The 26,590-nt window shown below is 45.8% G+C and overlaps 1 protein-coding gene across 1 annotated transcript in view; it reads left to right on the forward strand.

The window, feature by feature from the left end:
* Positions 1-26,590, forward strand: part of GRAMD1B (GRAM domain containing 1B) — a 132,448-nt gene that overhangs the window by 15,029 nt on the left and 90,829 nt on the right. The window contains exon 2 of the mRNA XM_054293013.1: positions 6,684-6,761. Coding sequence (XP_054148988.1) covers positions 6,684-6,761 — 78 coding nt within the window. The remainder of the gene's footprint in view (positions 1-6,683; positions 6,762-26,590) is intronic.

Here is a 26,590-nt window from a genome sequence, read left to right on the forward strand (position 1 = left end):
TCATTTGGGTCCATCTAAACTGAAATGGGAAATTTTGGTGAGAGGATTTTCTATGCAGAAAGAAGAAATTTAAAAATAGAAATAATCCCTGCAATGCTTCCTCTGATCAAAAAGGGGAATTCTTTGGCAGAGGAAGGTAAATGTGGTTCCCTCTCTGCTCTTCCCCAACCCAGTGGGCCACAATAAAACTCAGAAATGCAAAAAAACCATAAAAATTATTTGCTTTTAGGAATGCATTGCTCTTACCCAGCTGTTGATTTACAGCTGAGAAATGCAAGAAAAAGATTCATTTGCTTTTAGGAATATATTATTGTTCCCCAGCTGTTGATTTATAGCTTATAGAATTCTCTTGCCCTCATCGCAGGAGTTTTGTGCTTTCCTGAGCCCAGCCTCACCGGCTGATTTCTACATTGGATTTCCAAGGATTTTTATAACTATTGTTCACTAATTTCACTTTTCTGAAGGTTCAGCCTGCTCTCCCCTCTCTCATGGTATAGCAATGTTCTGTCCCACGCTCTGGAGAGGCACAAAGAGGGGACATTGTGTCCCCAAAGTGTCCCCAGGCCAGGTGCTGTGCTCTCACAAAGGTCACTTGCAATAAATGGAGGGGAGCCCTTGATGGCCCCAGAGAAGCAGCTGGGAAAATTAAAGTGGTGGAGGAAAATATTGAATGAAATTCAGATTAATTGGCTTTTTATTCCTTAAAGAAACTGCAAATTCTTTGGCAAAAAAAGAAGGGAGAGGAGAAAACCCCTCCCTTTATTTGTTAAAATTGTCAATATTATTTAATGTATCAATTTATCAATTTCATTTATCAGTTACCAAGTTTAATTATTGCACTTCATGGAAATGTGCTATTTGTTTAAATTATCAATATAATTTAATTTATCTATATAATTCCTCAATTATCAACTTTAATTATTGCACTTCATGGAAATGGGCTATTTGTTTAAATTATCAATATAATTTAATGTATCAATAAAATTTATCAATTTAATTTATCAATTATCAAATATAATTATTGCACTTCATGGAAATGGTCTATTTGTTTAAATTATCAATATTATTTAATTTATCAATTCAATTTATAAATTTAATTCATCAATTATCAAGTTCAGTTACCACACTTCATGAAAATGTGCTATTTGCTTAAATTATCAATAGAATTTAATGTATCAATATAATTTATCTATTTAATTCATAAATTACCAAGTTTAATTATTACACTTTATGGAAATGTGCTATTTGTTTAAATTATCAATATTATTTCATATATCAATTTACTTTATCAATTATCAAGTTTAATTATTACACTTTATGAAAATGTGCTATTTGTTTAAATTATCAATATTATTTCATATATCAATTTAATTTATCAATTACCAAGTTTAATTATTACACTTTATGGAAATATGTTATTTACAGTTTTGTTACTGTTTCCCCCCAAAATAAATGTTACTGGATAAAAATTGCTCTTTAGAATGGCAAGATGCAATTTGGTGGAGGTTTATTTTATCCCATATTTGTATTTCTGTGATGTGCAGGTCTGTGACTGCCAGCAGTGACACACAATTAAATGAGTTTTATTTAACATTTTGATCCTGCCAACAGAGAAATTCATCCCAGCCTGAGTTTCCAGAAACCCTGAGCAGCCCCTGCAGCTGCCACAGGAGAACTCTGCAGGATAAATGGGCAGGAAATTCAATTTATCGCCCACAAAACGCCCGTTCCAGGGGGGACAGTGACATCTTGTGGGCTCGGCTTGCAAGGCTGGCCAGAAATTCAGTCAAAATTGGTTTTTTACTGATTTTTCTGCTTCTGCCGGGGACTGGGGAGGATATCAACACCCAGCAGCTTGGTGTTGGTGTTTGCCTGTGAGAAGTGATGAGATGCTGTCCAGGTGATGTGCAAGGTCATTTTTATATTTCAGGGAAGTGTCACACAGTGGGATTGAGACTCCAGACCCTCAGAGATTTATTGAGATTTATTGGGGTTTTTTGGGAATTTATTGGGATTTATTGAGATTTATTGGGAGTTTTTGGGGATTTATTGGGAGTTATTGGGATTGTGCTGGTTGTGAATCAGATTTAAACTCAAATCTTCCTGTTGGTTCCTGCTTTCAACCCCAAATGTGGAGCGTGAACCTTGTGTTTTCTGAGATCTGGATTTGAAATTGAGTGTTCCAGAGGTCACAAGGATGTTTTTTTTGTAATCTGGATTTAAAACTGAGTGTTCCAGAGGAGTTACCCAGCTCTGTTTGTGTTTTCCTCAATCTGCATTTAAACTGAATATTCCAGAGGTCACAAAGATGTTTTCTGGGATCTGGATTTTAAATTGAGTGTTCCAGAGGTCACAAAGATGTTTTCTGTAATTTGGGTTTACAGTTTAGTGTTTCAGAGGAGTTACCCAGCTCTGTCTGTGTTTTCATCAATCTGGATTTGAAATTGAGTGTTCCAGAGGTTACAAAAATGTTTTCTGTAATCTGGATTTAAAACTGAGTGTTCCAAAGGAGGTGAAACAGCTCCGTTTGTGTTTTCTCAATCTGGATTTACAGCTCAGTGTTCCAGAGGTCACAAAGATGTTTTCAGTAATCTGGGTTTACATTTGAGTGTTCCAGAGGAGGTACCCAGCTCTGTTTGTGTTTTCCTTGATCTGGATTTGAAATTGAGTGTTCCAGAGGTCACAAGGATATTTTTTTTGTAATCTGGATTTAAAACTGAGTGTTCCAAAGGAGTTACCCAGCTCTGTTTGTATTTTCCTCAATCTGCATTTAAACTGAATATTCCAGAGGTCACAAAGATGTTTTCTGGGATATGAATTTACAGCTCAGTGTTCCAGAGGTTATAAAGATGTTTTCCTCCCTCTGAATTTACAGCTGAGTGTTCCAGAGGAGGTCAGACAGATCTATTTTCCTCCATCAGGATTTAAACTGAATGTTTTAGAGAAGGTTACCCAGCTCTGCTTGTGTTTCTGTCAATCTGGATTTAAAATTGAGTGTAGAGGTCACAAAGATCTGTTTTTCTCAATCTGGATTTAAACTGAGTGTTCCGGAGGAGTTACCCAGCTCTGTCTGTGTTTTCATCAATCTGGATTTAAAATTGAGTGTTCCAGAGGTTACAAAAAATGTTTTCTGTAATCTGGATTTAAAACTGAGTGTTCCAGAGGAGGTCAAACAGCTGTCTCTGTGTTTTCCTCCATCTGAATTTAAGATGAGGGTTCCAGAGGTCACAAAGATGTTTTCTGTAATCTGGATTTACAGCTGACTGTTCCAGAGGAATTACACAGCTCTGTCTGTGTTTTCCTTGATCTGGATTTAAAATTGAGTGTTCCACAGGTCACAAGGATCTGTTCCCCTCCATCTGAATTTGAGTGTTCCAGAGGTCACAAAGATATTTTCTGGGATCTGGATTTAAACTGAATGTTCCAGAGGTTATAAAGATGTTTTCTGTGATCTGGGTTTGCAGCTGAGTGTTCCAGAGGTCACAAAAATGTTTTCCTCCATCTGGATTTAAACTGAGTGTTCCAGAGAGTTACCCGGCTCTGTTTGTGTTTTCCTTGATGTGGATTTAAAATTGAGAGTTCCAGAGGTCACAAAGATGTTTTCTGGGATCTGGATTTACAGCTCAGTGTTCCAGAGGTCACGAAGATGTTTTCTATAATCTTGGTTTACAGCTGAGTGTTCCAGAGGAGGTCAAACAGCTCTCTCTGTGTTTTCCTCCATCTGAATTTAGGATGAGTGTTCCAGAGGTCACAAAGATGTTTTATGCAATCTGGATTTACAGCTGAGTGTTCCAGAGGTTATAAAGATGTTTTCTGTAATCTGGGTTTACAGTTGAGTGTTGCAGGGGAGTTACCCAGCTCTGTTTGTGTTTTCCTTGATCTGGATTTAAAATTGAGTGTTCCAGAGGCCACATGTTTCTGGTCCCAGATGTTTTCTGGGATCTGGATTTACAGCTCAGTGTTCCAGAGGTTATAAAGATGTTTTCTATAATCTTGGTTTACAGCTGAGTGTTCCAAAGGAGGTGAAACAGCTCTGCTTGTGTTTTCCTCCATCTGAATTTAGGATGAGTGTTCCAGAGGTCACAAAGATGTTTTCTGTAATCTGGGTTTACAGTTGAGTGTTGCAGAGGAGTTACCCAGCTCTGTCTGTGTTTTCCTTGATGTAGATTTAAAACTGAGTGTTCCAGAGGCCACATGTTTTCAGAAAACATCCCAGATGTTTTCTGCAATCTGGATTTACGGCTGAGTGCTCCAGAGGTCACAAAGATGTTTTCTATAATCTTGGTTTACAGCTGAGTGTTCCAAAGGAGGTGAAACAGCTCTGTCTGTGCTTTCCTCTATCTGAATTTGAGTGTTCCAGAGGTCTCAAAGCTGGTTTTTGTGATCTGGATCAAAGCTGAGTGCTCCAGAGGTCACAGAGATGTTTTCCTCAATCTGAATTTAAGATTAGTGTTCCAGAGAAGGTCAGACAGATCTGTTTTCTTCGATCTGGACTGAAGTTTACTGTTCCAAAGGTCCCAAAGCTGTTTTTTGAGATCTGGATTTACAGCTGAGTGTTCCAGAGGTCACGAAGATGTGTTTTTTGATCTGGATTGAAGTTGAATGTTCCAAAGGAGGTCAGACAGATCTGTTTTCCTCAATCTGGATTTAAACTGAGTATTTTAGAGGAGGTTACCCAGCTCTATCTGTGTTTTCCTCAATCTGGATTTAAGCTGAGTGTCCCAGAGCTCCCAAAGCTGTTTTTTGAGATCTGGATTTAAGATGAGTGTTCCAGACTAGGTCAGACAGATCTGTTTTCCTCAATCTGGATTTAAATTGAGTGTTCCAGAGCTCCTAAATCTGTTCTGTGAGATCTGGATGGAAGCTGAGTGTTCCAGAGGAGGTCAGACAGATCTGTTACCTCAATCTGGATTGAAGCTGAGTGTTCCAGACTAGGTCAGACAGATCTGTTTTGCTCAATCTGGATGGAAGCTGGGTGCCCCAGGTGTTCTGTGACACCAGGATGGGATCTGGGTGTCCCAGGAGCTCTGTGACACCAGGATGGGATCTGGGTGTCCCCAGGTGTGCTGTGACACCAGGATGGGATCTGGGTGTCCCCAGGTGTTCGGTGACACCAGGATGGGATCTGGGTGTCCCCAGGTGTTCTGTGACACCAGGATGGGATCTGGGTGTCCCCAGGAGCTCTGTGACACCAGGATGGGATCTGGGTGTCCCAGGTGTTCGGTGACACCAGGATGGGATCTGGGTGTCCCCATTGCTCGGTGACACCAGGATGGGATCTGGGTGTCCCCAAGAGTTGTGTGACACCAGGATGGGATCTGGGTGTCCCCAGGTGTTCGGTGACACCAGGATGGGATCTGGGTGTCCCCAGGAGCTCGGTGACACCAGGATGGGATCTGGGTGTCCCCATTGCTCGGTGACACCAGGATGGGATCTGGGTGTCCCCAGGTGCTCTGTGACACCAGGATGGGATCTGGGTGTCCCCATTGCTCGGTGACACCAGGATGGGATCTGGGTGTCCCCAGGAGCTCGGTGACACCAGGATGGGATCTGGGTGTCCCCAGGAGCTCTGTGACACCAGGATGGGATCTGGGTGTCCCAGGTGTTCTGTGACACCAGGATGCGATCTGGGTGTCCCAGGTGTTCGGTGACACCAGGATGGGATCTGGGTGTCCCAGGTGTTCTGTGACACCAGGATGGGATCTGGGTGTCCCCAGGAGCTCGGTGACACCAGGATGGGATCTGGGTGTCCCCAGGTGCTCTGTGACACCAGGATGGGATCTGGGTGTCCCCATTGCTCGGTGACACCAGGATGGGATCTGGGTGTCCCCAGGTGTTCTGTGACACCAGGATGGGATCTGGGTGTCCCCAGGAGCTCGGTGACACCAGGATGGGATCTGGGTGTCCCCAGGAGCTCGGTGACACCAGGATGGGATCTGGTTGTCCCCATTGCTCGGTGACACCAGGATGGGATCTGGGTGTCCCCAGGTGCTCGGTGACACCAGGATGGGATCTGGGTGTCCCCATTGCTCGGTGACACCAGGATGGGATCTGGGTGTCCCCAAGAGTTGTGTGACACCAGGATGGGATCTGGGTGTCCCCAGGAGCTCTGTGACACCAGGATGGGATCTGGTTGTCCCCATTGCTCGGTGACACCAGGATGGGATCTGGGTGTCCCCAGGTGCTCGGTGACACCAGGATGGGATCTGGGTGTCCCCATTGCTCGGTGACACCAGGATGGGATCTGGGTGTCCCCAAGAGTTGTGTGACACCAGGATGGGATCTGGGTGTCCCCAGGAGCTCTGTGACACCAGGATGGGATCTGGGTGTCCCCATTGCTCTGTGACACCAGGATGGGATCTGGGTGTCCCCAGGTGCTCTGTGACACCAGGATGGGATCTGGGTGTCCCCATTGCTCGGTGACACCAGGATGGGATCTGGGTGTCCCCATTGCTCTGTGACACCAGGATGGGATCTGGGTGTCCCCAGGAGCTCTGTGACACCAGGATGGGATCTGGGTGTCCCAGGTGTTCGGTGACACCAGGATGGGATCTGGGTGTCCCCAGGTGCTCTGTGACACCAGGATGGGATCTGGGTGTCCCCATTGCTCGGTGACACCAGGATGGGATCTGGGTGTCCCCAGGAGCCTGCCCAGCCCTGACTGAGCCCGTTGTGTGTTGCAGCAGCCAGCAGAGCAGCCAGCAGAGCAGCCACGACGATGACTCCGCGCGGTTCCTGAGCCCCTCCGTGCGCGAGGACGGGTGAGTCTGTGTCGGGGCACCCCCTGAAACCTCACCTGTATGTCCTTGTGTTTCTCACGGCTGGTTTGCAAAAAACGGGGTTTAAATTGGTCTTATCAATGTTTAAAAAGGTGCATTTTTCATCACCTTGGATGTGGGGCAATGAATCCAGACAGAATTTCTGTCTAAAAAGCTGATTTAGCATCACTTTGAATGTGGGGCAATGAATCCAGCCTGAATTTTTGTCTAAAAAGTTGATTTTTCATCACTTTGAATGTGGGGCAATAAATCCAGCCAGAATTTCTATCTAAAAAGCTGATTTTTCATCACCTTGATCATAGGACAATGAATCCAGACAGAATTTCAGTCTAAAAATCTGCATTTTTCATCCCCTTGAACATGGCACAATGCATCCAGCCCCTGAAATAGCCAGAATTTTCTTTTGGGGCTCATTCCCCAAACTCCAGCTGCTGTAGCAGCTTCATCAGATGTGCTGTGTGCTGTTAGCAATTAGCACCTCTGAGCCTTAAAATCCCACAGATGGAACGTCCTGGGTGGATCCTTTCCTCAGCAAAGGAAGCTTGGTTGTTTTGTTCACTTTTGATGTTTTGTGGCAATCCTGAACTCTGTGGTTTTGTTCACTTTTGATGTTTTGTGGCAATCCTGAACTCCAGATTTAAGCTGGGTTAACTTGTGTGCAGCACCTGGGCGAGAACTGCAGCGAAGTTCCAGGAGAAACTTTAATTTGGGTTGATTAATGACACTTTCAAATTGCAGCATTGGCACAAAAGCTGTTGAAAACTGATTTTTGGTGTTTCTTTGGGTGCATGATTTATGGGTGTTGCTTTGCTCAGAGCCACATGATGAGGAGTTTTGCTGCATCTTCTAGGTCAAGTTTTGAGCCTGAATCTGCTGAGTTTTCTTGTGCTGAACCATGAGTTATCACTGATTTATTTTCCTTGCGTTTCTCAGAGTTATATAAGAAGAAATGTGATTTATTTTGGTTTAGAAATGTTTAAAAATCTGCATTTTTCATCAGCTTGAAAGTGGGAAAATGCAGCCAGCCCCTGAAACAGCAGGAATTAACTCACTCGACCCTAAGGAACCAATTAATATCCCATATTAAAATTGCACATCCCATGAGGGGTTTTGGCTCAGAATCAGCACTTGGGAGTTGTAGCTCACCTCCTCCTCCAATTACCCATCTCCCCATGGCTGTGGAGCCGAGACTAATTAACAAAACATCCTTAATTGACTGGCAGGTGAGTGCTTGCAGCCAGGAAATGGAGTGGGACAGCAGAGCAGGGGGGTTCTGAGGGCATCTGAAATTCCATTTCAGCTGGAATCCCACAGCTGGTCAGAGTGACCCCAAGAGATGTTAAAAGTCTCTTTTCCCAGCCTGCTGCTTGAAGAAGGAGTCAGGGCTCTTCATTTCTCGATCTCAAGGTCGTTTATTGTTCCTTATCTATGAAAAATTTTCTCCTGCCCTGCCGAGGTCCATCCAGCAGGACAGTTCCAGGCACTCTGCCTGCCCCAGGGCAGTGTTATGTCTTTATACTAAAAACTACATGTACACTTTTTACCATAACTTCCCAATACCAATCACCTGTGTTAGACAGTGAGCTTCTACTCTAAACCAATCTCTAAGTGCCACCATCACAGCAGAAGATGGAGGCCAAAAGAAGAAGGAGAAAGGCTGGATGTGATGGTGTTCACAGGGGTCTGAGGATGAGGGAAGAGACGAGGATCTGACTCCATGTTTCAGAAGGCTGATTTATTATTTTATGATATATTAAAAGAATAGAAGAAAGGATTTCATCAGAAGGCTGGCTAAGAATAGAAAAATAATGGAATGATAACAAAGGCTTGTGTCTCGGCTCTCTGTCTGAGCCAGCTCTGTTGTGATTGGCCATTAATTAGAAACAACCACACGAGACCAATCCCAGATGCACCTGTTGCATTCCACAGCAGCAGATAACCATTGTTTACATTTTGTTCCTGAGGCCTCCCAGCTTCTCAGGAGGAAAAATCCTAAGGAAAGGATTTTCCATAAAAGATGTCTGTGACATGCCCAGTTCCCTCCATCTTGCCTCCTGAACCCCCATATCAAAAACCCCAAAATCTTCTTTTCCACCTCGTGATAACTTCACTATCATTCTGCCTAAACTGTTGTGGCCTGCTGATCTTCATGCAAGGTTGGTAATTTGCTCCATGGGTCATAATCAAACCCACAGGGGTGTTCTGGGCTCTGTGCGAGGGTCTCTGAGCCCCCTGGCAGGGTCTTGGACAGAGGGATGCTCTGGGTTCCCACACCCAGGATTTCACCTGTGTTAGACAGTGAGCTTCTGCTCTGAACCAATCCCAAAGTGCCACCATCACAGCAGAAGATGGAGGCCAAGAAGAAGAAGGAGAAAGGCTGGACATGCCCAGATCCCTCCATCTTGCCTCCTGAGCCCCCATACCAAAAACCCCAAAATCTACTTTTCCACCTTGTGATAACTTCACTACTATTCTTCCTAAACTGTTGTGGCTTGCAGATCTTCATACAAGGTTGGTAATTTGCTCCATGGGTCATAATCAAACCCACAGGTGTTCTGGGCTTCTGAGCCCCCTGGCAGGGTCTGGGCTGCTCAGGACAGACAGAGGGATGTGCTGGGTTCCCACACCCAGGATTTCACCAGAGCTGGAGGATGTGAGCAGAAGGGAGGGCAGGGAGCAGGTGCTGTGCCCTGCAAGGTGCACCTTGCCTTGGCACACTGCCCTGGCATCCCAGAGAGAGACGAGCAGGAACAGGAGGAGCCCGGGGTGCTCCGGGCAGGGAACGAGCTGCACCTGCTGACAGGAGCTGCCCCAGCCTAGAGCAAAGAGCTGCTGAGCCGATTGCGAGATGAAAGAAGGCAGGACACGCAGCTGAGCATGGCTGGGACCCTCCCAGGCAGGATCTCCACCAAAGGCGCAGCTCGCTCCTCAGCCAGGGATCCCCGGGGCGGCTCCTGGAGGCGTGAGGAGCAGATTGAACCTCCCGCCCTGCTCTGGATGCACTTGGGGCTCTCTGCCCACCCTTCCTCTGAGCTGTGGGTGCTGTGCTGCTGCTGCCTGCAGGGCTGGCACAGGCTGCCATGGTCCAGCAGCCCTGCCCTGGCACAGCGTCCTGCGGCACGGCGGCCAGGCAGGTGTGCCACCCCTGCGTCTCCTCCCTGAGGAAAAAGCTGTCCCTCTGCAAATCCGTGTAAGTGCTGTCTCTGCCTGCTGAGAGGGAGCCACACTTCGGTTTTGGGCTAATAATGTTCTTTATTTTTGGCTAATAATGTCCTTTATTGGGATAATAATGTTCTTTATTTTGGGCTAATAATGTCCTTTATTGGGATAAAAATGTCATTTATTTTGGAGTAATAATCTCCTTTATTGGGATAATAATGTCCTTGATTTGGGGGTAATAATGTCCTTGATTTGGGGGTAATAATGTCCTCTATTGGGATAATAATGTCCTTTATTTTGGGGTAATAATGTCCTTTATTTTGGGGTTATAATGTCCTTTATTTTGGGATAATAATCTCCTTAATTTTGGGGTAATAATCTCCTTTATTGGGATAATAATGTCCTTGATTTTGGGGTAATAATCTCCTTAATTTTGGGGTAATAATCTCCTTTATTGGGATAATAATGTCCTTGATTTTGGGATAATAATGTCCTTAATTTTGGGGTAATAATCTCCTTTGTCAGGATAATAATGTCCTTGATTTTGGGGTAATAATGTCCTTGATTTTGGGGTAATAATCTCCTTTATTGGGATAGTAATGCCCTTGATTTTGGGGTAATCATGTCCTTTATTGGGATAAAAATGTCCTTTATTTTGGAGTAATAATGTCGTTTATTGGGATAATAATGTCCTCAATTTTGGGGTAATAATCTCCTTTATTGGGATAATAATGTCCTTGATTTTGGGGTAATAATGTCCTTTATTGGGATAATAATGCCCTTGATTTTGGGGTAATAATGTCCTTTATGGGTGTTTTTAGCTGGAAGAATTTAGTGGGATGTGCTGGAAAGAGGTTTGGGGTGAATTTAGGGCTCAGTTCTTCACTTGCTGATTGCCTGGCTGAGTCACTGGTGTCACTATTTATGAAAATCACTATTTATGAAATCACTATTTATGAAATAAAAGAGGAGAATTCCTCTTTTACCTCCCAGGAAAAGAGAGGTGGGGAATTAAGTCTGAGCTGCTCGCATGCTGAAACACTTCTCAAAAAAAAAAGTTCAAATTCAGGCAGAGGGTTCAAATAATTGTGCTTGGATAAAATAATTCCATGGGTGGGTAAGGCTGGGATTGAGGCACAGATTTGAGTGAGATGTGGGCACATAAGAGAGCCCAGAATCACTGAAAGGAGACAAAATAATGCATGAAGTACCTTGAATTTCCACCAAATTAACCCCAAATTCATGAGCTTGTTCCTGCTTGATCCAAGGACTTGTTCTTTGTCCGAGGCATCCATCAGATTTAAGGAGGCAAAGTGTGTTTTAATTAAAAATTAACCTACTGAACCAGAGGAAAAAATTATCTTTAGACTCAGCCTAAAGAGGAGAGAAACTGTTAAAGAGGGGAGAGCATGGAAAGCAAGGCTGGAAATGGAGGAGAGGGAAGTGAGTGGCAGTTTATAAGAGATAATAAAAAACCTATTTACACAAAAAAAAACCCCAAATAAATCAAAATTATTTACATTTACACTGCTGTAAATCCAAATGATTTACACAGAGATCATGTCTCAAGGAGCAAGTGGGGAAGCTAACTTTAACAAAGATCTCTGTCTTTGATATATCCTGCATCTCATTTTAGTTCCTTAATCTGTGCAGCTCCAGGGCTGCAGGGCTTCCTGCTGCTCTGAGCAATCTCATGAAGATTTCTCCAATAATGGATCAAAATTCACCAGGCAGCTTTCCAGGGAATTAGGGGAAAGTTTGCCACACAGACAAGTTGAAGAAATTCTGTTGACTGCTTGAATTTTCCCAGGAAGTTGTGGGGAGAGCAGAAAGGAGGGCAAAGTTTGAAAATGGATAAATTTAATATTATTAATGTTCTTAGGGCTTGGTTATGCTGCATCTTTCTCCCTCTGTCCTTTTCCCTTTGGCACAGCGTTCTGAGCTCCTTTTTCTGCAAAAATCCTTGCAGGAAAATCCTGATCCACTCAGATCCCTGACTTACCCCTCACAGATGGATCTTCATCTTCAGGCAGGTTTTTAAAACCCTCCTGGCCAGGACTTGGAGCTCTCACAGCTCCCTGATCTGAACCCTGGTGATTTTGCAATCCCTTGGAATTGAATGGAATTCAATCGCTGGGATTTGAATCCAGCCCCAAACTCTGAGCCAGTTTGACTTAATATTAAAAAGAGAGTTTAACCAGACTGCTGGATGGGTTTTTTTATTGTAAGAAAGATGGTTAATGTTTAGATTATGTCCCTTTTGTGCCCCTCTCACCTCTGGCTGACAAGAGCAGCTCAAGCTCAGCTCTGTTCTCCTTGGGGCAGAGTCAGTGAATGAAAACACCACTCTGCTCCTCAGATGCCACCACTGTTCTTTTGGGGTGTTTTTATTGAAATTTCTGATTTTTCTGGGCTGGTTCTGACTCTTGTGGGCTGGTTCAGCCCAGCTGAGCTCAGCCCTGCTGTGCTGTGCCTGTCTCGGGGTGCAGGGGGGGCCTGACAGACCCCAGGGATGCTCAGGAGCACGGGGAGGAGGTGCAGAGCTGATTCTGTGCCCCTCTTTTTCCTTCTCTGCGACACTGGGCAGGCTCCTCACCCTCCCTTCCTGCTCCCAAGAACAGAAGTTTATTTTGGAACCACACCTCACTTCCAGGCTGTTTGTAATGGGCAGCCCATCAGCTCTGTGTCCTTGGAACACTGGGATTCGTGGAATATTGTTTTAATTCAATATTATTTTAATTTAATATTATTTATATATTTTATATATTTATATATTATTTCTATTTATTCAAGACTATTTATACATTATTATATAATATATAATGATACGTTATTAATATCTTTATATATAATATATAAAATATATATTTACTTTTATTATATATTTATAATATTATTTAATATTATCTATATATTATTTTATTGAAATAAAATGTTTTTATATTATATATAAATATTACTATTTCTATAATATTAATATTAATAATATAATATTAGTATTTATTTAATATTATTTATATTTTTTATATATGATATTATTATGGTGGAGAAGTGTGGTGGTGTTCACAGGGGTCCCAGGATGAGGGAAGAGATGAGAATCTTGACTCCATGTTTCAGAAGGCTGATTTATTATTTTATGATATATATTATATTAAAAGAAAATGATCTATTAAAACTGTACTAAAAGAATAGAGAAAGGATTTCATCAGGAGGCTTGAAAGGAATAGAAAAGAATGATAATAAAATCTTGTGACTGTCAGAGAGTCTGAGCCAGCTGACTGTGATTGGCCATTAATTAGCAACAACCACATGAGGCCAATCCCAGATGCACCTGTTGCATTCCACAGCAGCAGATAACCATTGTTTTTCCTTTCCTCTGAGGCTTTTCAGCTTCTCAGGAGAAAAATCCTGGCAAAGGGATTTTTCAGAAAATATCATGGCAGCAGCGAAGAGGCTGGGATGCTTTCTGGGGCCTGTAACTTGAATATTTCTGTTATTTTCAATTACTTACACCAATTTTCATGGCTGTGAGTGACCTAGAGGTATTTCCTTGTTCTCCCTGAGTCTCCAGGTGTGTCTTACCTGGGCAGTGTCCATGGTACAGGACAGCTCCCCTTTTAGATTTGTTTTCCTGCTCAGGGCTGCTTTCCCAAGCTGTGAGGTTTGAGGGGATTAATTCAGATTTGTTCTGCTGGCTCCTTGGAGCAGAGGGAAGGAGCCCATTCTGGGGCTCCCTGAGACGGCCTGAAAATGCTCCAATTGTTGGCCTGATCGAGGGCAACACCAGCAAAGAGAGACAAAGCCATCGTGGGCTCCTGTTGCAGCACTGAAACTGCAGTTCTGCTGTAAAATTGAACATCGGAGTCTCACAGAACTTAACTGGTGCCAGCCTGAGCTGGGGCTGTCAGGGATGCACAGAAGGGAGGGTTTGTTGGGCACAGAGGCTTTTGGCGCATAGAAGGGAGGATTTTTGGGTTTTTTGGGCCTAGAAGGGAGGGTTTGTTGGGCACAGAGGCTTTTGGCGCATAGAAGGGAGGATTTTTGGGTTTTTTGGGCCTAGAAGGGAGGGTTTGTTGGGCACAGAGGATTTTGGGGGTTTTTGGGCATAAAAGGGAGGATTTTTGGGTTTGTTGGGCATAGAAGGGAGGGGGTTTTGGGCACAGAAGGGAGGGTTTTGGGGTTTGTTAGGCACAGAAGGGAAGGCTTTGGGTTTTTGGGGCCTAGAAGGGAGGGTTTGATGTGCGGTGTGCAGGGAAAGGATAAATGTGCAAGTGAGGAGAAACAGCGCAGGGATAAGTGAGGCAAACCCCACTTGTGGAGCCCATAAATTGGAGGGCACAAAAAGGTGTCACCCTGGTTTTTTAAGATTTTTTTAAGATTTTCTATTTCTGTTTCTGCAGGGAAGGGTTTGCATTGCAGATTTGGCTGTAAATTGAGGTCAGAGCTGCCCACCTCATCTCACAGGGATGCCTTGTTAAACTGGATTAAATCCAGGATAAAATCCCTCTGTGGGATGTCTTTAGGGGCTCAGAACTGTCCTTCCAATCTTACAGCATGTGCCCAAACCCAAAGGATTTGGGAATTTTGCTGTATTAGTGATGATAGCAGAACGAATGATGCTGGAAAGGAGTGCAGAGCTCCCTGAGACAAAGCAGAGTGTGGGCAGCCCCTCTTTGTGTGCCTGTCACACAAACCCACCTTCCTCATGCTGGGAACATTTCAGCAGGGCTGGCATCACCAAGAAAGGTGTGACTCATGCCATGAGTGCTCCTGGTGCTCCTCTGCACAAAAAAAAAGTGAATTTATCCTTTGTTCCACCTGCGTGGGGTGGCTGCAGTTCCACAAAGGTGGTGTCCAGTTAAAATGGGGTGCAGCTCTCCAGGAACCCTTTTTATTTCCTCACATTTTTCCCTTGTGAATCATTTGCTGTTGCGCCAAAAATATTTGGTTGATATTATTTGGGTGTAGAATTTCCTAGGGGATGTTCTGGGACCTGGTGTGCTGCTTAAGGGGAAGTGAAAAGTGATCTTACACAAACAGAACTCCATCTGTGGGTCTGACCAAGAGAGAAGGCAAATAAAATGTGAGGATGCACGTAATAGAACACATCCCTTGGCTTCTTTGCAGCCAAAATCCAGTTTAAAAGGGGAATTTCCCATTTCAGAAGACTTCCTGGGAGGTTAAAGTGTGCATCCACTTAATAAAATCTAAAATGTGATGTCAGACACCCCAGCTGGACCCCAATGTCCCTTCTTGTGCTGAAGAGTTGAGTTAGCAGGTGGAGCTGCTGCTGTCTGTGAGAAGTCAGTGCCATCTTTTCCCTTTTTTACAGAGATTTTTAGCTCAAAGCAGTGGGGTGGAAAGGTTGTCTCAAGGTAGGAGCCCTTTGGGTTGCTACAGCTTTAATCTGCTTCTGTTTTTAATAAAATCTCAGAGATTTCAAGCTACTCTTTATCTTGGGGATGAGATGGGGCAAAACTCTGAGTTTGTAGTGACTCCTTTGATGTGCAGTGGGCAGGGAAAGGATAAATGCACAGCTGAGGAGAAACAGTGCAGGGATAAGTGAGACAAAACCCACAAAAATAAATTGGAGAGCAGTAAAAGGTGTCACCCGGCTTTTTTAAGATTTTCTAAGCCTTCTGATGTTGACATTCTTGTAGTGAACTTTCTCACACGCTTTCTGTAAATAACTCATTGTTTTGCATTCCTTTATGGAAGAGGAGAAATTGATGGACTGTTGGTCTGTCCAGTGCCATTGGAGAGGTGGCACTGTCACCCTCCAATCCGCTGTCACTTTTGGAAAATCTATAAATGTTGGAGTCAGAAAATAAACTTCCCTTTTTTCCTTCACCTTGAGAGCAGCGATGTGTGAGCTTGTGTTCTTTTGTGTTCTGTAGCAACAAAAAGATTTGTTCTTTAAATCTTTAAATCTTTTACAAATATTTCCTTTTGTTCTTCCCCCTTGAATTTTTGGAGGATCTGGGCCCACAGTAATCTGGATTTTGGCTGGTGACAGCCCTGGCTGAGGGAATCTGAAGGCACAGGGGATGCTGATCTTCCTGCCTTGGCAGCTGGAGGAGAAATTGCTCTTGGGGCTCAGTGGTGCTGCCTCAGCTTCCCTGGGGCTGGGGCAGGGTGTGAGTGCTGGGAAGGGATCTGGGAATTGCTTCCTCCAGCTGGGATGCTGCTGTCCTCGCAGGATCAGTGGGAATTGCTTCCTCCAGCTGGGATGCTGCTGTCCTCACAGGGTCAGTGGGAATTGCTTCCTCCAGCTGCGATGCTGCTGTCCTCACAGGGTCAGTGGGAATTGCTTCCTCCAGCTGCAATGCTGCTGTCCTCACAGGGTCAGTGGGAATTGCTTCCTCCAGCTGGAATGCTGCTGTCCCCACAGGGTCAGTGGGAATTGCTTCCTCCAGCTGGGATGCTGCTGTCCTCGCAGGGTCAGTGGGAATTGCTTCCTCCAGCTGCAATGCTGCTGTCCCCACAGGGTCAGTGGGAATTGCTTCCTCCAGCTGGGATGCTGCTGTCCTCGCAGGGTCAGTGGGAATTGCTTCCTCCAGCTGCAATGCTGCTGTCCCCACAGGGTCAGTGGGAATTGCTTCCTCCAGCTGCAATGCTGCTGTCCCCACAGAGCCCTTTGCATCTCACAGCCTCTTTCTGAAGGCAGCTGCTCACTGTAGGGCATTTCTTCTTCATTCTCTGTAGGGACAGAAAAATTCCACTGGTCTGAGCTGGGAATTTGAGGTGTTTTGCAGTGGTTTGCTGGAGGATCCTCCTGCTGAACAAAGCAATTCTCTCCTGGCTTTGCAGTCAGGACACACACCTCCCTCGTCATGGCCTGTTCTGTGCTCTCAGTGCTGTAAATCTTTGGAAAATGAAAATATTTGCAATGGTTACCTTGGGAAATGAGTGGATCTTTACATTTCATAGTCAGCAGTGAAAAAGAAGAGGTACCAACGATTCCAGAGGAGGCTGGAACATCCTTTCATGGATTTTATCTCTGCAAGTCATCCCCTGGCTTCCTCCTGATCTGAGCATCCACACTTTTCACCAGGTGTTTTCTGCCATTTCAGGAGACTGGGGGAAAATGTGGGATAGTGGTAGTGGGCACTCTGCTGGGTTAATTCTGCCCTTGAGAATTTAATTCCAGTAACCATCATCATCAAACTCTCAAATGAACAGAGAATTCATTCTCTCATCTTTCTGCATCTTTTCCCACAGCAGCACTGCAGCTGGCCAAAGGAAATGAGTGCATCTTCACATTTCATAGTCAGCAGTCAAAGAGGAGAGGTACCAACCATCCCAGAGGGGCTTGGAACACCCTTTTATGCGTTTTATATCTATAAGGCATCCCCTAGCTTCATTCTGAGCTGAACATCCACACTTTTCACACATTTTTCAGGTATCTTCTGCCCTGTTAGAGGAGATTTGGGGAAAATGTGGGATAATGGTAGTGGGCAGTCTGCTGGGTCAGTTCTGCCCTTGAGGATTTAATTCCAGTAACCATCATCATCAAACTCTCAAATGAGCAGAGAATTCATTCTCTCATCTTTCTGCACCTCACCCCACAGCAGCATCTTGCATCTGGCAAAGAGTCTCCCAAGGCAGCTGCTCCTTTAAAATGGAATTGCCTGTGATGGGAGAAATCTGAGAGCAGAGCAGCTCCAGCAGCTCCCTGCTCAGCTCTGCCCTCTCATCAGCCTCGTCACTGCTGCTTCCTCTGGGCCAGGCTGCAGTGGGCACAGCAAGCCCCAGAGCCACCCCAGGGCTGTCCCCTGCAGCCCTGCATCCTTATTCCACGCTGGACTCGGAGGTCACGGCCCTGTGCTGCTTTTCCCCCTGCCCCACTGTGCGTGTGTAACCCGGCTGGGGTTTTATCCTCTTGGGCTGCAGCCGTGTTTTCCTGCCCTGCTGCTGCAGGGAGGCTCCCTCAGGCTGCTGGGACTGGCCTGGGACAGATCCCCCCCTGCTGCCGATGACTGTAACCGTGTGAGTGCTCGCTGACCTCTGCCTTTCTTCTTCTGCTTCTCTGCCTGCCCCTCCGCTCCCCTGGCCTGTGCTGAGTGTCTGTGTTGTGCATCTTGGTGTGTGCAGCAAGGTCGGGCGCTGGGATGGCACCAGCCCTTCTGCTTTTTCCCCTCTTCTCCTCCAACTTTACCCCAATGCTTTCCCCCGGATACTTTCCCCTAGTACTTTACCCTAATACTTTCCCCCAATACTTTAATAGTTTCCCCAATACTTTCCCCCCAATACTTTCCCCTAATACTTCACCCTAATATTTAACCTATTACTTTTCCTCTCCCTGCTTTCCTTTCCCCCGATGAGCCCTGCCCCAAACCTTTGGCTGCTGAGTGCTGGCTCTGCTCAACCCCTTCCTGCTCTTTCCCATTCCCATGGGATTATGGGCCTGTCTGGGGGTCTGGCAAAGCTTCCAGCTCTGTAAGAGTTCGTGATTTCTTTACTCTTTGCTCCAGGTTTAGGGTTCTGTATGTGAGTTCAGGCTTTGTGCAGCACCTACCGCCCATCCTGAGGAGCCAGGGTTGATGCTGGGTGGCTCTGTGGGTCAGGGGCATTCTCTGCCCTCTGTTCCTGCTGCCAGCCTTGGTTCTGCCCTGTTGTTGATGCTGCTGGCACTGGGAGAGCCCCTGAGCCTGCAGGGGAAGGCTCTCAGTGCTGCTCTGAAATTCCTCCCTGCAGCCTCAGGTGCTGTTCTTTAGCTGATTTCTCATGTCTCAGGTTTCAGAAATGAAGGGTTCAGGATCTTTCCCCTCCTCTGCAGTCATCCCTCTAATGGCTTGTATTCCTAAATTGCAGTGTGCATTCTTCACCAGTTTATCTGAAACTGGAGGTTATTTGTTTGTAGGATATTGCAGGAGCTACCCCACAGATCCAGATGGGAACAGGAGGTTCGGTTTCCCCAGTGTCTCCATGGGTGATCCCTCAGGCAGGGCCAGCCCATCCAGGTTGTTGGACTGAATATAAAGATTCAGCTTGGAAAGACTTTGGTTCCAACAGGTCTGAAGGTTTTATTTAGGCATTTAAAAGCACTCTGGTTTGGGGTGTCTGCATGTTCAGCATGATGCTGAGTGGAAATCTCCTCCTGTTCAGGTGTTGGGCTGTGGTGTGATGGGAATTATTTCAGACCATGACATAATTCAGGATCTCTTTGTCTCTAAGAACAAAACCAATCAAGATTTCTGCTCAATGCAGTGACCCCTTGCTGCCTGCTCACAGTGGCTGCACAATGGAGGCAAAAATTAGGAAATTAGGAAATGCCTTCCCTTTGAATTGCCCAGAAAAGGAGAAGGGGGATTTCTCTCTGAGGAGTGCCATGAGTCAGAGTTCCCTGCTACCCAGATTTGCAGTGACTGAGCCTTTCCCGAGCTGGGAGAGGTTCTTGCCCCACTCCAGGCAAAAGGAAGGCTGAGTTCAAACAGGCAGGACAATGAGGGGAGGCAAAGAGCCAAAGCACAGCGTGAAAGCGGGATTTTAAAATTCTAATATTGCTCAAGAAAGCAGCAGTTACAACCTGAATCATCCCAGCCTCTCTGCCTTCCTGGTGCTGCCCCTCATTCTCCTGATACAAATATCTTCCTGTCCCCAAGTCTCTCTTTTATTATTTTAAATAGCATATTTAAAATTATATAATTTAAATTATTTTTTTTAAAAAAATAAGGGAATTGTTTTTCTCCTTTTGATGGAGGGCTGGTTTTCTCCACTCTCTGATTCTGAGTAGGAATCAGAAAAAGATAGGAATCAGAAAAAGGCAGGGATATTCCAAGTAGGAATAAGAAAAAGGTGGGAATATTCAAAGTAGGAATCAGAAAAAAGGTAGGGATATTTCAAGTAGGAATCAGAAAAAAAGTAGGAATATTCCAAGAAGGAATCAGAAAAAGGTAGGAATACTGCAAGTAGGAATCAGGAAAAGGTAGGAATCAGAAAAAGGTAGAAATATTCCCAATAGGAATAAGAAAAAGGTGGGAATATTCCAAGTATCAATCAGAAAAAAGGTAGGGATATTGCAAGCAGGAATCAGATAAAGGTAGGAATAATCCTGTGGGAATCAGAAAAAGGTAGGAATCAGAAAAAGGCAGGAATATTCCAAGTAGTAATTAGAAAAAGGTAGGAATCAGAAAAAAAGGTAGGGATATTCCAGGTAGGAATCAGGAAAAGGTAGGAATCAGAGAAAGGTAGGAATATTGCAAGTAGGAATCAGAGAAAGGTAAGAATATTCCAAGCAGGTATCAGAAAAAGGTAGGAATATTCCAGATAGGAATCAGAAAAATGTAGGAATCCTAAAAAAGGTAGGGATATTGCAAGTAGGAATCAGAAAAAAGGTAGGAATATTCCAAGTATCAATCAGAAAAAAGGTAGGGATATTGCAAGTAGGAATCAGGAAAAGGTAGGAATATTCAAAATAAGAATCAGAAAAAGGTAGGAATCAGAAAAAAGTAGGAATCAGAGAAAGATAGGAATATTGCAAATAGGCATATTCAAAGTAGGAATCAGATAAAGGTAGGAATAATCCAAGTGGGAATCATAAAAAAAGGTAGAAATATTCCGAGTAGGAATCAGAAAAAGGTAGAAATATTCCAAATAGGAATCATAAAAAAAGTAGGAATATTGCAAGCAGGGATCAGAAAAAAGGTAGGAATCCTAAAAAAGGTAGGAATATTCCAAGTAAGAATCAGAAAAAAGGTAGGAATATTCCAAGTATCAATCAGAAAAAGTTGGGAATATTGCAAGTAGGAATATTCCAAGGTGCTGTGCTGCTGTCCAACCTTTCTGTCCCTCGCCAGGCTCCAGGGCAGAGGCTCAGAAATGGCTCTCGGGCTCTCTCTGCCCTGGCCATGGAACTACAGCTCCCGTCATGCCTGCACAGAGAGAAATGCATTTTTTATTTATTTTTTTTGCTGGAAATGAAGCCTCATGTGACTTCCCAGCTGCTGCAGCACCGAGGGAGTCCCTGCAGGGTTTTTTTCCCAGGGAAATGGAGGTGTGCCCTGGCTGGCAGACGCTGTGATGGCATCTGCGCATCGCTGCCCGTCGCTGCTGCCTTCGGGGAGGACTCGGGACTGTGCCCACCTGCCACATTTTCCTGGGGGTCTGTACACCTGTAACCAAGGCGCACATGCCAATTAAACTCTCTCCTCCTTGGCATTCCAATTAAACTCTCTCCTCCCTACATTTTCTCCAGCAGTTCTTCCTCTCTCCCCGTAACATTTCCTGATTTGTTTCTAATTAATTTCCCCTCCCACTGGTTCTGTCGCTAACAGGTTTTGTTTGCATGCATTTCACAGACCCAAACAGGGTTTTTTTGGTGCTTCCCTAACTCCTTTTCTTTGGTTGTTTTTTTTTTATTTTGCCATATGGGATAATCACAGCGTGGCTGGAGCGGTGCCTCACAGGCAGCACATTGAATCCATGCCTGCAGCTCACGCACCTTTCCTGGCAAATTAATCTGAGCCTGCTCAGCCCTTTGTTTGCACTGCTGGGCACTTGAAAAAGGGAATTTTTTAGTCCCTGGGAGTCTTTGAGAGGTGAGGCTCTTATTCTATAAATAGAAAAAGGGAATTTTGTAGTCCCTGGGAGTCTTTGAGGGATGTGGAGCCATACAGAGGATGCCCAGCTGTGGCTGTAGGAAGGGTAATACTGACAAAAACCAATGTTCTCTAATTGTTAAGGAATCCATTTGGAGGAGGTGGAAGTCTGGGCTAACAGGACTGTGGCTGTGGATATTTATAGAGCTTGGAATTCTGTAAATAGGAAAAGGGAACTTTTTAGTCCCTGGGAGTCTTTGAGAGGTGAGGCTCTTATTCTATAAGTAGAAAATGGGAATTTTTTAGTCCCTGAGAGTCTGTGAGAGGTGAGGCTGCTCTGGGGAATGTGGAGCCATACAGAGGATGCCCAGCTGTGGCTGTAGGAAGGGTAATGCTGACAAAAAACAATGTTCTCTAATTGTTAAGGAAGCCTTTTGGAGGCAGTTAGGAACCCTGGGCTAACAGGACCGTGGCTGTGGCTATTAATGAAGTCTGGAATTCTGTAAATAGAAAAAGGGAATTTTTTAGCCCCTGGGAGTCTTTGGGAGGTGAGGCTGCTCTGGAGCCATACAGAGGATGCCCAGCTGTGGCTGTTGGACGAGTAATGCTGACAAAAAGAAATGTTGTCTAATTTTTAAGGAACCCTTTTGGAGGAGGTGGAAGCCCGGGCTAACAGGACCATGGCTGTGGATATTTATGGAGCCTGGAATTCTGTAAATAGAAAAAGGGAATTTTTTAGCCCCTGGGAGTCTTTGGGAGGTGAGGCTCTTATTCTACAAACAGAAAATGGGAATTTTTTAGTCCCTGGGAGCCTTCGAGAGGTGAGGCTGCTCTGGAGCCATACAGAGGATGCCCTGCTGGCTGTGGGCTGTGCCTGTGGGAAGGGTAATGCTGACAAAAAGCAATGTTCTCTAATTGCTAAGGAATCCTTTTGGAGGCAATTAGGAACCCCCGGCTAACAGGGCCGTGGCTGTGGATATTTATGGAGCCTGGAATTCCTCCCCGGAGCTCAGGCATTTCACAGTGGGCAGTTCCCTTCCTAAGGCTGCACTTCCTCAGGAGATGTTTCCTGTTTGCTTTTAAGTTCAGGAGCTGCTGCAGCCACGGGGAGCCTCTGCTGCAGAGAGGCTGAAACGTGGAAATTCAGCTTTTTCTGAACTGCAAAATTATGATTCTTTAGCTCAGGATTTGCTGAAAGTCCTTCATGAAGCTGTTGTGCTTTTTTTTTTTCCCCTTCCCACGCTGTTGTGAACTTGGAGAAAATCACAGAAGTAGAAATGTCATTGGAGAAAATCACAGAAAGAGAAGTGTCATTGAGGGACATCTGTGGCTTCATGAAGGAGGGGTTGGGGAGTAGAGGGTGTGGATTTGCTGTTTGTGGATCTCTGTGTCTGCACTGGATGCTTTGGGAGGCTGAAATAAGCGTTCAGAGGAGGGGCTTTATGTCCCTGACCAGGCTGTATTTTGTGACAGCGTTCACAGGGGTCTGAGGATGAGGGAAGAGATGAGGATCTGACTCCATGTTTCAGAAGGCTGATTTATTATTTTATGATATATATTATATTAAAACTATACTAAAAGAATAGAAGAAAAGGTTTCCTCAGAAGGGTAGCTAAGCTAAGAATAGAAAGGAATGATAACAAAGGTTTGTGTCTCGGACACAGAGCCTGAGCCAGCTGACTGTGATTGGCCATTAATTAGAAACAACCACATGGGCCAATCACAGATGCACCTGTTGCATTCCACAGCAGCAGATAACCATTGTTTACATTTTGTTCCTGAAGGCCTCTCAGCTTCTCAGGAGGAAAAATCCTAAAGAAAGGATTTTTGTAAAAAGACATCTGCGGCAGTATTTCATGGAATCACGGAATGGTTTGGGATGAAGGACCTTACACCCACCCAGTCCCATGGCAAGGACACCTCCCACCATCCCAGGGTGCTCCAAGCCCCGTCCAGCCCAGCCTTGGGCACTGCCAAGGGATGAATTCCTTCCCAGTCCCCATCCAAGCCTCCTCTCTCCCAGAGCTTTTGTGTATTCTGAGCACAAAGGAGCAGTGTGCCAGCGTGGGTTTGTGCAGGCACGCATGAACGCATGGCAGCACAAACACAGGGCAAAATTCACATTTTGTGAGTGCCAAGGCTCCAGGAGGAGCCCTCTCTGTGCTCATGGCCCTTCCTAGGGGTGCCTTGGTGCTGAGGGCTCCTGCCTGTCCCCAGCCTGCTGCACCCTCTGCAGGAGGGTGACATCTGTGCCATTGTCCTCCAGCACAGGCTGGTGCCAGGCCTGTCAAATACTGAATGTACTAAAATCCTGTGGGTCTGCCAGGGCTGGCAAATACAGAATATAACAAACTCTTGTGGGTCTGCCAGGGCTGTCAGTTAAATATTGAATATATCAAACCCCCCTCAGTCTGCCAGGGCTGTAAATATAATAAACCCCTAATGGGTCTGCCACAGCTGTAAAATATTGAATATACCAAATCCCCATGGATCTGCCATGACTGTAAGTAAAATATTGAAAATATTAAACCCCTGTGGGTCTATCTCCCAGGGCTGTAAAATATTGAATATACTAAACAGTCGTGGGTCTGTCAGGGCTGTAAAATACTGAATATAATAAACCCCCATGGGTCTGATACAGCTGTAAAATATAGATTATACTAAACACCCATGAGTCTGCCACAGCTGTAAAATATTGAATATACTAAACAGTCGTGGGTCTGCCAGGGCTGTAAGTTAAATATTGAATATACCAAACCCCTGTGGGTCTGCCATGGCTGTAGATGTGGAATATACTAAATCCCCATGAGTCTGCTACAGCTGTGAAATATTGAATATACTCAACTCCCAGGGGTCTGCCAGGGCTGTAAAATATGGAATATAACAAACCCTCGTGGGTCTGCCATGGCTGTAAAATATTGAATATAATAAACCCCCATGGGTTTGCCACAGCTGTAAAATATTGAATATATTAAACTCCCAGGGGTCTGCCAGGGCTGTCAGATACTGAATATAATAAACCCCTATGGGTCTACCAGGGCTGTAAAATATAGAATATAATAAACCCTTGTGGGTCTGCCATGGCTGTAAAATATTGAATATACTAAACACTCATGGGTCTGCCAGGACTGTGAGACAGTGAGTGTACCAAACCCCCATGGGTCTGCCAGGGCTGTAAGTTAAATATTGAATATACCAAACCCCTGTGGGTCTGCTATGGCTGTAAAATATTGAATATGATAAACCCCCACGGGTCTGCCACAGCTGTAAAATATTGAATATATTAAACTCCCAGGGGTCTGCCGTGGCTGTAAAATATTGAATATATTAAACCCCTGTAGATCTACCAGAGTTGTGAAATATTGAATATACCAAACCCTTGTGGGTCTGCCATGGCTGTAAGTTAAATATTGAATATACCAAAGCCCCGTGGATCTGCCAGAGCTGTAAAATACTGAATATATTAAACCCCCCGGGGTCTGCCAGGGCTGTAAAATACTGAATATATTAAATCCCCATGGGTCTGCCACGGCTGTAAAATATTGAAAATATTAAACCCCTGTGGGTCTACCAGGGCTGTAAAATATAGAATATACTAAACCCCCATGGGTCTGCCAGGGCTGTCAGATACTGAATATACCAACCCCCCACGGATCTGCCACAGCTGTAAAATACTGAATATATGAAATCCCCGTGGGTCTGCCATGGCTGTAAGTTAAATATTGAATATACCAAACCCCTGTGGGTCTGCCAGGGCTGTCAGACACGGAATACACCAAACTCCCTGGGGTGTGACAGTGCCTGTGCCGCAGCAATGCTCAGTGCTGGTTTTGCAGAGGCTGAGCTGCCCTTTGGTGTGCTCAAACCCCTCAGCGTGTCCAAACCCTGCCATAAATCCGTTTGTGGGTCCCTGTGTGCTCCTGCTGCGTGCCTGAGCACCGGGGGATGAATAAGCACTTTGAGGCAGCGCTGTCAGGCAGCGCTTTGAGCAGTGATGCTCTCAGAGGCGTTGGTGTGCCTGAGCTCTGCAGTGTTTCCCTGCCTCCCTCTGCTCTGCTCTGCTCTGGGAGCTGCTGGGCTGCCTCACAGACTCCAGGCTGGTTTCCTGGGGCAAAGTAGGCCAGGAGGAGAAGCAGGGGGATGGCTGGGGTGGCGTGAAGTCACCGTGCTCCGCCAATCCGGGCGGGCACACGCGGCTACGGATGCCTCCCGATGCTGGCACCCAGCGCACCTTTCCCGGGGCTTTGGTGCCTCCAGGCCGAGCTCAGCGTGCACCAAAGGGTTACTAGGTCAGGCCCAGTCGTGTGAGGGTGTTGTGTGAGGTGAGTGAGCTCGGGGGTGCAGTGAGCAGCCTGCACCCCGCGTCCTGCGCTGTGCTCTCTGGTACGGCTGCTCTGCACCATCGCTGCTTCACCTGCCTGCCTGCCCCCCCCTCACTCTTCTCTTCCCTCCCCACATCATCCCCCTCGTGCCTGAGCACTCCTGCGCTACCTGTGCCCTGCCCAGAACCCACCTGCTTCCCTCCTGTCCTCCTGACTCCTGGAATGCCCACTCGGGGTGGCTGGGCTGGGCTGGGGTGGGTGACTCTCCCTTCTTGCAGAGAGGGAGGATGAGCAGCTGCTGCAGCTGGGTTGTGTCCCTGGCTCACTGCAGCCTGGGCTGTGCCCCTGGCTCACTGCAGGCTGGGCTGTGCCCCTGGCTCACTGCAGGCTGGGCTGTTCCCCTGGCTCACTGCAGCCTGGGTTATTCCCCAGCAGGCTGCAAGATGGGTTATTCCCTGCTCACTGGAAGCTGGGTTATTCCCCTGGCTCACTGCAGGCTGGGCTGTGCCCCTGGCTCTCTGCAGGCTTCGTTCTTCCACAGCTGGATAGAAGCTGGGTTATTCCCTGCCCACTGGGAGCTGGGTTATTCCCCTGGCTCTCTGCAGGCTGGGCTCCAGCTCACTGCAAGCTGGGTTATTCCCTTCTCCCTGCAGGCTGGGTTATTCCCTTCTCCCTGCAGGCTGGGTTATTCCCTTCTCCCTGCAGGCTGGGTTCTTCCCCTGCTCACGGGGAGCTGGGTTGTTTCCCAGCTTGCTGGAGGCTGGGTTGTTTCTGCTCACTGGGAGCTGGG

This window comes from Melozone crissalis, unplaced genomic scaffold, assembly GCF_028551555.1.
Source record: "Melozone crissalis strain CALT ecotype California unplaced genomic scaffold, PUWL_Pcris_2 ptg000120l_1, whole genome shotgun sequence".
Taxonomy (NCBI): Eukaryota; Metazoa; Chordata; class Aves; order Passeriformes; family Passerellidae; genus Melozone; species Melozone crissalis.